General features: G+C 37.2%; 1 protein-coding gene across 1 annotated transcript; it reads right to left on the bottom strand.

Moving 5' to 3' along the window:
* Positions 1–745: 745 nt before the first annotated feature.
* Positions 746–4,451, bottom strand: LOC139733769 (uncharacterized). The gene is made up of 4 exons (XM_071644573.1): positions 3,028–4,451; positions 2,278–2,436; positions 1,414–1,761; positions 746–936 (listed from the first exon to the last, which is right to left on the bottom strand). Exons 1-4 carry the CDS (start codon positions 3,056–3,058, stop codon positions 746–748), a joined length of 729 nt encoding a protein of 242 aa, XP_071500674.1. The 5' UTR covers positions 3,059–4,451.
* Positions 4,452–12,823: the final 8,372 nt, after the last annotated feature.

Raw genomic sequence — 12,823 nt, 5'->3', positions numbered from 1 at the left:
GAAGGTGACTGAGATTAGTTCCATTAATATTGAATCCTTTGTTTTCGTTATCCTATCATTTTAAAGAAATACATTGGTTGATATGGGATGCCCCAATACAATCTCGCACAAATCATTACAAACCTTGTTGGGTTGAATTAGCACGAGGAGACTCCTCTTCTTTTTCGATGTAGGAGCTGGTACTTGGGGCTTCATCATCACTGCAGTCATCATCATAAATTTCCTCAGTGTCTATAATTGTCGCCTTCCAGATGTCCTTCCTCCTTTTACCACATTTCATTGCTATTGTATTCCCTGGTAGAGGAAGTCCGATACATTTCACCTCACTCAGTTTGACGACATTGCGGGATTTATCTCTTTTCCATTCCACATACATCAAGAGGTCAGTTTCAGGTCCAGGGTGAACACCACTGTCACCACTGACGTCTTTGTCACTACCATGTTGTCTGGGCTGGGTTATGTGGTTCTTTCCTGAAAGAGTATGCAACAAATCACTCGAAAACAATGACAATTTTTAGAATGTTTTCTTCCAGCAAATCATAACACAAGCAGTTCGATAGGTTTGACCAAGCTCTAGTCCTTTATCATAATTATGCTCTGGAAGAACTTCAGAATATGCAGTCAAAATAGTATAATGAACTTGTCCCTGATAATGTAGAGTTGTAAAAATGGAATTGAATATCCGTCAATGATTTTTTTTTTTTTTTTAAAGAGGGAAATTACAAGCACGTTACTCTCTACCACTTTACCGTAGCTGGGTTTTTTTTCTGTATATACCTGGCTTGATCAATACTGCTAGGGGCAAGTCATCGTTGTCGTCACTGCTGTCGTCTTTGTCACCACGATGAAGCACTGATTCATTCTTGGCATCGGTAGTAGAAAGTTCCTTAAGTGGGCCTTCGAAAAGTTGTCTGGGCTGGGCTGTGTGGTTCATTTCTGAAAGAGTATATCAGAAGAGAAGTGTGTAAATAAATATTGGCAGAGTAGCACAACGTTAACCAAGGTACACAGACCATACGTGTTCTAATTGTTCAGGAAATTATTGCACTCGGTCCTTACACATGTTATTGTTCGAACTATACAATTCTGGTTTTAACAATCAACTTTTTTGGATTCTTATTAAATTTCTTGTTCTACCATTTCAAATCTTATTTTTACTTAACACTGGCCGATGACTTTTGTTTTGAACATATTAATTGTAATACTCACTTTACTCTCCTTATCAAGCTGTGACAACATCTCAGTCTCAGCTAGTTGTATTTCAAATTATTACAATCACATCAACACACCGAAGGTGACTGAGATTAGTTCCATTAATATTGAATCCTTTGTTTTCGTTATCCTATCATTTTAAAGAAATACATTGGTTGATATGGGATGCCCCAATACAATCTCGCACAAATCATTACAAACCTTGTTGGGTTGAATTAGCACGAGGAGACTCCTCTTCTTTTTCGATGTAGGAGCTGGTACTTGGGGCTTCATCATCACTGCAGTCATCATCATAAATTTCCTCAGTGTCTATAATTGTCGCCTTCCAGATGTCCTTCCTCCTTTTACCACATTTCATTTCTATTGTATTCCCTGGTAGAGGAAGTCCGATACATTTCACCTCACTCAGTTTGACGACATTGCGGGATTTATCTCTTTTCCATTCCACATACATCAAGAGGTCAGTTTCAGGTCCAGGGTGAACACCACTGTCACCACTGACGTCTTTGTCACTACCATGTTGTCTGGGCTGGGTTATGTGGTTCTTTCCTGAAAGAGTATGCAACAAATCACTAAAAACACACAGGCAATTTTTAGAATGTTTTGTTTCAGCAAATTATAATACAAGCAGTTCGACAGGTTTGACCAAGCTCTAGTCCTTTATTTTAATCATGCTCAGGAAGACTTTAGAATATGCAGTAATAATGGTATAATGAACTTGTCCCTGATAATGTAGATTAAATGAACTTTCAATTTCACGCTCACTTATCTCTACATAAGTGCTAATTTATGTATATTACACACCCTGTTTAGTAAATTCTACCAAAGGGCAACTCATCAGCATTACGGAAGTTGGCTATGTTTATTTATACATTAAATTTTAATTGACGAGATCGACTCCAATCCTGCAATTCGTTGTAATCAACATACCTTGAAGAATTAAGCTAGGTAATTTAAAAATGGAATTGCATATCTGTCAATGATTTTTTTTTTTTTTTAAGAGGGAATTTACAAACACGTTACTCTCTACCACTTTACCGTAGCTGGGGTTTTTTCTGTATATACCTGGCTTAATCAATACTGCTAGGGGCAAGTCATCGTCGTCGTCACTGCTGTCGTCTTTGTCACCACGATGAAGCACTGATTCATTCTTGGCATCGGTAGTACAAGGTTCCCTAAGTGGGCCTTCGAAAAGTTGGCTGGGCTGGGCTGTGTGGTTCATTTCTGAAAGAATATGCAATAAATCACTAAAAACACTGGCAATATTTAGAATGTTTTCTCTCAGCAAGTTATAATACAAGCAGTTTGATAGGTTTCACCAAGCTCTAGTCCTTTATTATAATTATGCTCAGGCAGACTTGAGAATGTGCAAGTAAAAATAGCGGGATTTATTACTTTTCCATTCAACATACATCAACAAGTCAGTTTCAGGTCCAGGGTGAACTGGAGGAGTGAAACATACAAGTATTTGAGTACTTTTAGAGTACGGTAATTGGGTTAATAGTTTCTGCCAAACTTCATTTCAGTTATTTGCTCTAAAATTAATAGATATTAATCTGCATTCATGCCAAGGAATAAACACATAGATATTCCGTTTAACTTTAAATTACATTTAGCCACTTAGCTGCATACTAAAGTACATCACAAATGTTATAAATATTACAAAATTATTACAAATTAAAAGACGGAGCGAATAGCATTCTTATACATCATGACATGGAAATGTCATATAACATTCCCCTCCCCTAACATTTGAAATTGAATATATCCGGCAACAAACGATGGATCAATTTTAAATGGCATTTTCACCCTTACCATCAGACTTGTTCTCCAGAGGCCCTTCCATGCTGACGTCTATATGATTGTACTGTGAGGCTTCCAGTAACAGTTAAATGGTGTCCTAAAATGATTTAAGAGGATACAGATACAGAAGATTTACATATATTTGATATTTTATATGGAATTCACGAGCCCACTGTAAATCTGAAAATGGTATAGATCTAAGGGTTGTCCAAAAGGTCAAGTAAAGAGGGTAGTTTTCAGGGCAGCTGGACATGTCATGTACGCAACGTGAATACTGAAAACGGTATGAAATTCAGTCATAATGGCTGTCCAAAAAATTGTATATTTTTGTGCTGTTACGTACTTACGGTCCACTCCAGTGTCATTTTTTGTTTTGTTAAATGCAAATGGACAAATGGATGGGTTTACGCAATGCAAATGACGTTTTTTTAGAAAAATAGAATGGTGTTCCACGTCTAGATAGAGATCTAGACAAACTCAAACTACAGTAGATCTAAAGACTTAGCATATTATTGAGGTAGTGGCTATTCTTGCGACGAGTCATCGCTCGCACAGCCACTGACTTAGCCACAGTCGGTATTTTGTGTATCGCGAGATAGCTAGCGATAGACGAGTCTACTTGTCTAGTCTCTAGTAGAGGCATAGATCAATCTACTCGTGAAATAGGCCCCATCACTACAAATACATATGATATGGGACCTTACATGCTGATCGATCATAACTCTCTATATCAAATTACTGATCGCGCTCAGAACCAACAGATGTGAATTGTACAGACTACAGCTAGGGCCTACAGGATTTATACGGCAGTGGGGCTGGTGAGCACAGTATCATAGATCTACTCGTGTTTACGACCCCACCAAACGGCGTTTGCGCGCTGTTACCACATTGGTGGGGCTGATATCCACCGTGCATCTTTTATATAACCCTAAACCTAACCTATCAATATGTCGCGATTTCCTTAACCCTCGGCCTTGAATCAGTCTCCTACATGTATATCAGGATTTCCCCAACCCTACCTAGGCCGTGAGTCTGCCTCCTTATCGCGATCTTCCTAACCCTAGGCCGTGAATCTGTCTCTTATATCGCGATGATCGATTCAAGTAATGGGGCCGGAAACACGATTTTGCCTCTCTAACGTTAGAATCTAGAAATATTACCTAACGCTAGATCTAGATTTTACACAAAATAATGAATGGGGCTGTGCGAGTGACGTGACAATGTAGGACTTAAGTTCGAAGCCGATATCGACCCTACCCGTGATCCGATCTCGCTCAAAATTTGGAAGACTGACTTGATGTTTGAGAACATTTCCTGCGAGTGTAACTTATTTAGATCTAGATCTAACCACTAGTGTTAGGTCTATCTAGAGTCGAGCCTCTAAATGTTAGGTCTAGAAATTTCGTGAAATTCTACTCGGGAGAACATATATTATGAGCATGGATACGAAACTACATTAGCGCCCAAACTAACATCTAGATCTAGGGTCTATACATATCTATACATATCTATATTCTATAATATTAAAATTATAGACCAGATCTAACTTTAGTCTCAGACTAGATTATAGTCTAGGTCTATCTAACTACTTACTAACTTAGATCTAGAGTTTCTAGATCGAGGTCCAGCAAATCTAAATTGTAAGTAATCCTATGAGAATCATGCTGCTAATTCTACAAAAAAAAAAACCAACAGCAATTAAAATAGTGTTAACATAAAGTCGTCTAACTTAATTAGATCGGCATTATCGTGAAATAAGTCCCCAGTCCATTCACTGCCGTTTATTTCGTCAGTGCTGTTGCCCGTTACCCTCTCCCATCGACTTTGTATACGGAGCGAGCGCACGAGCGAGGTGAGTGGTGGCTGATTTCACGATTTGGCCCTTAGATCGATCTAGATCTACTAAGGTTTATCCTTACCATTTTTCCGATTCGTCTGAACTCTGACGTTCGTCGTCGATCACGGGTAGATCTACGGAGTATGAGATAGTTGACGTCCTTCAATTCAGCAGTCCAATGCAATTAATGATATCATATTGAAGTCAATTTTAATACCGGTAGACTCTGCGTACTAACCGTACCCATTATGCATACTGTACATGTACATGGCATATTGAGCATGCAGCCGATGCGCTAGCTCATCTCAGGCGGCGCGCGCGCGCGCGTCAGTACAGTTAGAACGACGATAACGCCTTTTCACTTGTCAGGACGCATTGCAAGCGAAATTACGAGAAAGCGTTATGTGGTTGTGCATGAACGATAACCCCTTTATGCTTCTCGTACCATGCTTTAGGCAAGAGAAGTGAAAGAGCGCATTCACGTTAACCCCTTTTTGCTACCACAAAGACGTGCATACGGCACGTTATCGCCTTTTTCTTTTGGGATTTTTTACAAAATTAGATCGAATTTGACATATCTGTTGATATGAAAATGTAGCTCATGCCATCTGCTTTCGAATGACAAATTTTTATTTTCTTGGAAAATTTGAGCCCGAAGGTGCGCTAACCCCTTTTTCCATTGAGCCGACGATTGTATATCTATTGTTGTGTAAAAATGATTTGCTTCAGAATGGTCTTATAATCAAGTAATGTGCAGTTTACTGCTTCCAGGTTAGCGTCCCTGGTCAGTGACGGAGCATTAATCTGCACATTACTTGAATATGAGACCGTTCTGAAGCAAATCATTTTCACACAACAATAGATATACAATGAACTCTTGAATGAATCCCATAAGGATTGGAACAATCATCTCCCAGCATTTCCACTGATTCCCACTGATCAGTTACTAGCCTTCCCCTTTAAATGGTGTTATGGCCACTCAATTTCAATGGCAGAAACAATATCAGAAATAATGTTTCAGTGATGAGAAAAAAAAAACGTTTGGTCCACTTGTTGTTTCTTAATTTCTTTTGTTTTGTTTTGTTTTGTTTTGTTTTGTTTTGATTGCTGCTATTTCTCATCTGTTTGTTTTTATTTCTATTTTACACATTTTTTTATTTGCCTCTTCTGAAACTGTTCACTAGGATTGCCCTCCATTTTATTCCGTGGCTTCACCATAAACAGGCGTCCAAAATTCACTCCTTCCTTTTCATTCTTTGATTATCTGATTTCAAAGACAATGATGGGTGCATGTATAGTATATAGCATGCATTCCTACTCTTAGGAGCTTGAAGTCAACCCCCACTCCAAGGTTCAACATGATCTTTGGATTGAAAGAATGACTGTATGATATCGTTTAAAAGCAGCGAAAGTATATGATTTAAATACTGATGAAGACAGGTGTCAACAAAACAGATATATCGATCACAATCACATGAATAGTCACTTGCGATTAATCACGACTTTCTTTCTTTCATTCGTTCGTTCTTTCTTTCTTTCTTTTTTGAGGGGGACACGATAAACTGTTGAGATAAATACTTTCAGTGATTATAAACTGTGCTATAATCACTTGAATTTACACCACTGTCTTTTTGTTGTTTTTACACTATACAATCATTGTTCAGAGCTCTCAAGAATATTTTTTATCAATAACAAGGAGACGAATATAGGCTAATTATATTATTTTTTTAAGAATCGCAAGAAAAATAAACGAACAAAATTCATTGCTGGCAGATTTTACTTAGTGATAATCAGCATAATAGTGTTTCCACTTCTGTCATAAATATTGTCCCCTAATACTATGTCGTCATTCCGCAGGCACTATCAGCTTGACTGGCAAAGGGCAAAGAGGTTGTGTACGGTAAGTGATCATGAATTTAGACTTGCACAATGTTCTATAATTATGCTTGGCATGATTTGGTTTTCCCGAAAGGAGTGTTCACCAATTAATTCGCATTGAGAGTCTTTCATTTTGTTGGATACTTCAGCTTCATCCATGGTGGCTATGACGCCATTCTCGGAAACATCGAAAGGATTTTCCTTGGGAAACTCGGCCCAATGTGTACGAAACATCTTGCGGATGACGACACAGTTCTGTTTGTAGTCGCGGTTGAACTTCATCGGCAAGTTCGATCAACTCGATAAGATAGCCCCGCCCCGCCCCTATCATTAATCCAATCTGACGTCATGCATTGTCTCTTAGTTACGTAATGGTTCTCCTAGGCGGGAAATAAAGCAGATGAGAGGGGGGCGGCGGGGTACTACTAAGCAAGGAGTTACTGTTTTCTACAAAATTGTCATGCAATTCGCACGATGACATGTTTTCATCTGGTTTGTTGTTGGCGCGATAGGAAGGTGGAAATTTCCACCTCTCTGATAAATTTTTGGTCTGTTAAAAGTTTCAAGGTTTATCCAGGGTTCTCATTAGGCCTACATGCAATGAAGGACACACATGTGGAAATCCAATTAAACTTTCCAAACTGGCGTGATGAGGGATGATACACCAGATACTTTGCGATGCCAGTTTTATAGCATCCAAGCGAGGGCCGTTGATGATGAACTTTGCTTGCCAATCATATGAAATTGCGCATATTGCCTTTTGGACTTAAAGCCATTTCATAATAGTCAAATTCAAGAATCATTTTAGGCATTTATAAGCATAATCATTATCATCATTGTCATTAGATTTATTCTTCTCCTTCTTGTTATAATCATTATTATTATCATCTTTATTTTATCATAAGTATCATCATCTATTCTACTATGTCATCATTATTGTGTTAGACAACAATACCATTAATAGCAGCACAACAACAACAGCATAAGACAGTATGTTATCTGATAGTAAAATGATGTGCCCCTGGATGGGCGGATGAGGTTCGGCGGAATGATTGTATAAAAAGACCCTCCGTAATGTGTGTAAACATTGAGGTGTATGCTCTTATTGAATGTTGGGACTATTATTGAAAAAAGGTTACAAAAGTACAATATATACACAGCACTATAATGCTGAGATTTAAAAAAGAAAAAGAAAAGCAAAGAGAGAAAGTAATGAAAATGCACTTTCAACGTCATGTCAACAAAGTGTGATATAATCTCTTTGGGTGACACATTTTTACTTCCGCGCAACGATGGAATCCAGATCGCAGCCCTATATTTTTCAATTTACATCGGTCCCATGTCCTTCGATACAATCAGTTGATATTCTTTCCCTTCCGTGTTTACATCGAATTTTTTTTTGTTTTTTGTTTTTTTGTCCCTTCGTTTTTCCAGTGATTATTCAGTATATTCGTGCTTAATAATGACAGTTCAGCTGCCATCACGTGCATGATGTACAGGTGGGTCCTCGTTATGATTCTCCGGAATATTTCTTAATAAAAAGATAATCATTTTTTTGATTTGATAATCAAATTAAATCCGATAGCTTCGTTTTGTTTGAATATAAAAATAAAGGTGGTCCATGTGAGTGTCATTGAACAATCTGTTTTTGTAGTGGAATACATTTGCATAGGCCTATCATTGATTTTTTTTTTCTTTGATTTTTCTTAATTCAATGCAATAAGATATACGAGGCTGGCGAAGACATTGCACCGGTTATATTATTATTATTTTCCGACATAGAAAACTGGACGAAACAAAGACAGTACAGAGAAAAAAGAACACAAAGAATATGTTTTGAGGTTGTGGAATTGAAGGTGTTCATTAGACGAACTGAATTCTTATAAGAACATCTATATTTTCTTTTGTTTTTCCTTAATATCTATTGATTTCATTCAAATCATTCATAAATCAGCCCATTCTGGGTGCAACATGAACAAAATCGGTACAAATGTAATTCAAAACACAAACAAATTCATTTGTCAGTATATATATACTGCAAATAATATCTCTCTATTTCTTTTCCTTGATATTTTATTGATTTCATTCAAATCAGTCATAAATCAACCCATTCTGGGTGTAACATGAAACATGAACGTAAACGGTACAAATACAATTCAAAACAAACAAATCCATTTGTCAATGGATATATAGACCATGACCCCCCCCCCCCCCCCCCCCCCCGGGCCACACACACACGCACACACTTTTTTGTGTGTTTTATGATATTCTTTATTTGAGTTTCATTCACTACAATATGAAATCCATTTTAACAATGATATTGATACTATCAACAACAGCTGTATTCTTCTTTCTTGTACTGCTGACTCATTTTTCACACATACAGTACAATTATCGTTTTGGGGTTTTTTTTCCCCAAATCATACAATGTTTGTATAAGAGCAATGACATAAAATTCTGCGTAACTCTCAGAAAAAGCTATTTTGATCAACCTAATCAAGCTAATCCAAATGTGCCTTTTTACATACACACACTTTTTTTTTGCAGAGCACACGCTATATAAGAATATATCAGGTAGTATAAGCAGAACTCATCAACCTGATCAGATTAATCAATATCCGCTTCATTACATAAATTCTCTTACACTCACTTGAGAATACAGCATTTCCCAACACGTGTCATAAACTGAAAAAAAAAAACATGCTTGAATTTAACTAAACAAAACTCATCATTTTTATTTAACTTATCAACCTACCCCCGCCCCTACCACCGCTCATCGTTCCATTTTTACGAAAAATGTAAGTATTTTATTAAATCCGCTGGTGTATACCTCAATTACAAACTCGGTAGGCATGTATCTTTCCGAACTTCCAAATTTATGGCAGCACTTGACCGATAGAGGGGGCTAGAACAAAAAATGTAAGATCTCGTATTGAGTCGAAAATAGTAATGATAATCCAGAATTCTGTCAGTGTACCACAACCACTGCCCTCGTAAAGCAGATTTTGTTACAGTATAGTTTCGAGAATGTATCGCACAACTCTTTCGTTATGTACGAAATGTCTGATCTTCAAACGATTTTACTCCGTTTTTGTGGAGGATGTGATAATTTATGCCAAAAAAAAAAAAAACGTCTACAAAGACAGAGAAAAATACTGTAATATCAATACATTACTTCAAGGATATTCAGTGTTATGTAACAAGTGAAGCATCATTGTAAATCTCTGATTTTACACTGTCTGATACTTGAATTATTCTTATATGGTTAGAAGTGGCGCTTAACAATCTTTAATTGCAATCAATCTCTTCACAACACGAGGAATATTCATAGTCGCACCAAAAATAAGAATGAAAATCGACATCGCCGTTGCATGAAAAAAGTAACTACAATCTTGATAGTAATAGATGTCGTTGAAGTAGTTAGAAATCCTAGAAACCGATATACTGTGGCGTGAGTGCAACCTTAGGAGAGACCTGGGGGGCGTTTCATCAACGAGTTCGTCGGAGTTTTCACCGACGAATTTGCTATCAGCCAATCAGACCAAGGATTTCATTAGCTTTTAACAGTTGTCAGTGTAAATCCTTGTGTCTGATTGGCTGATAGCAAATTCGTCGGTGAAAACCCCCGACGAACTCGTTGATGAAACGCCCCCCTGGTAGGTAAAACTATCAAAAATATATTCATGCATTGTCTGGTTCTTATTCTCAAACTGACACTCATCATCCGAGAGCAGCCTGCTGCAGCTGTGATACCCGACTGTTACTGTACAATGAACTCTAGATGGCGCTAGACTATAAGCTACCGCTTGTCAGATCGTAAAACCGTCAACAATACGAAAAAAATCTACTAGTATAACATTGATGTACACACAAAGATGAGTAGGATTATTGTTTACATAATGCAATGCATTTGATATAGACGTATATTGTTATATTTGCATGCATGCTATAAGCATTAAATTGGTTTGGTAATGTATGATCAAATCTTTATATTCACGCCTGGGCGAAGAAGAAGGAGGGGAAAAATCATTATTATAATAACCTTTTCTTTTCCTCTTTTTAAAGTTGAGCTCCAGCCAGTCAATGATTTATCAACTTGTTCTGTACGGGAGCCTGGTGGCCTGCACAATTAAGTCTATGGGCATTTCAGAATGCAGTGTGGAAACATATGTTAATCTGATTTCAGACAATCTCTTCGATGTAATGAAAATAGAACGGTGTATCAGGAAAGTATCCCATCATAGTTGTCACTGATGGGCATTTTTGTGTGTCTATCTCTGTGACAATTATTGTTTCATTCAGTATGATTATACAAATTTTGCGTTTTCACAATAAGAAGTCCTCTCTCCCTCAGGGTTTCTCTTTCCCAACCCCCCCCCCCCTCTCTCTCTCTCTCTATCTTCTAATACCCAAGGGACTTGAAAAATGTTCATCAGACAAAACTCACTGCAATTTCCAATCCAGATAGAATCTGCTTCTTTTAGTTATAAAGTATGAAAATATAGGCATCGTGTCATTATAGGCTTTGACGTAAACCATTATTTGTATTAGTTTGTCTGATCGCGCGTATACCTCAAAAGAATATTCTTTCGAAATGCAACGATTAAAACACAATCCATTTCACTCTTTATTTATTAAGAAAGTAGTGTGTAAGGATGAACAGCCGACTATGCTTTGTCCAAGAAGATCAGTCACGTTGCATTGGGATTTATGGACAATGGATGAAAAAGTGCGTGAGTCCAAAAAGATATCGATTTTCTCATGATCGTATAAAGGGTTAGGGACAATAGTTATTATGTTCATCGATCGTTGCCCCTCCTATAAATGCGTTTCTCCGCGGCTGAGATCTGTTGGGTGATATTATTAGGAGGAATTCCACAAGCACACATAGGAGTTGTGATTGTATACACAAAAGAATGTAAAAGCTGGACTTTTTGTTGACTAATTTTAGCTGTTCGACTAGCAGCGTGTCGTAGTGGTGAGCCTTGAGCAGTGGAAAAGCCTGATGAAAACAATTCTTTATCATTTTTAAGCTGGTTTTCATACAAAAGAGTAACATAAATGACCAACAAAATAATACATTCATATTTTGGATCAAAGTTTTATATCAGATGAAAAAGTAACGAGGGAAAGACTCCCATGTATAGGCCTATTATTAGTCGTAATAGTCGCAAGCATATCAGAGGTGATGAAAATACCACTACTTAAGTGACCATCGAAAATAAATGAGGTATACACAAAGTTTTTCCTGGATTTTCTTGATTTGACATTGAATTCTATAACAAATAGTAACACTGAACGTGTGGTCCTTTCATAATGTAGTCACATTTTTTTTTTCAGGGAGAAGTTGTTGCTATAATATTTATCACAACATTTTGTTTTCAAACAAAATAGTCACTGCTGGAGAGCTGTGGGTGATGACATTATATAGCACTTGCAATTTACGTGTGTTCGGTTGAAAAACAAATTCAAATTCAAAACTCCGTAACGTCTTTATTTCATAGGGCCTATCCAATTTTGATGAAAATTATATCGTTCTACAATTTGCAGTTTGTTTTATTAATCTTATATCCATATTCAACATAATGTGGAATAACAACAATATTGATTTAAGTGGTCATTGAACATCTACAAAATTACATAAGCCTATACCTTGTCGTGGATTTGTATCTCAAGAAAATATGTGGCACGGGGGCGGATCCTGGAATTTCGTAAAGGGGAGGCGCCTAACATAAAAAAGTGGGCGTACGCCGCCATTATTTTCTTATCATTTCTTTTCTTTAAAAAAAAAAACAAAAATAAATAAAGAGGGGGAGCGCGCGCGCCCGGTGCTCCCCCTCTGGATCCGCCACTGTGGCAGAAAGAAATCAAATATTTCGGGGTAATTTTGTTATTTCATATTAGTCTTTTAGGTTTTATTTTGTCATAATGTACTTTAATATATTCCGCGTACCTCAATCGCTGCTGCAAGTATCAACAATCAGTACTGTGATTAGACCAAATGAAATTTGTGGGGTGAAAATATCTTAGAGATTTTATTAATGATGTTACTGCCTCCTAGTCCCTACTCTTATACTTCATTATATGTAACAA

The sequence above is a fragment of the Diadema antillarum genome, unplaced genomic scaffold (genome assembly GCF_040938485.1).
Source record: "Diadema antillarum isolate AM-2024a unplaced genomic scaffold, OU_Dant_1.0 seq00000490_RagTag, whole genome shotgun sequence".
Lineage (NCBI taxonomy): Eukaryota > Metazoa > Echinodermata > Echinoidea > Diadematoida > Diadematidae > Diadema > Diadema antillarum.
This window is presented reverse-complemented; position numbering and strand designations above follow the sequence as displayed.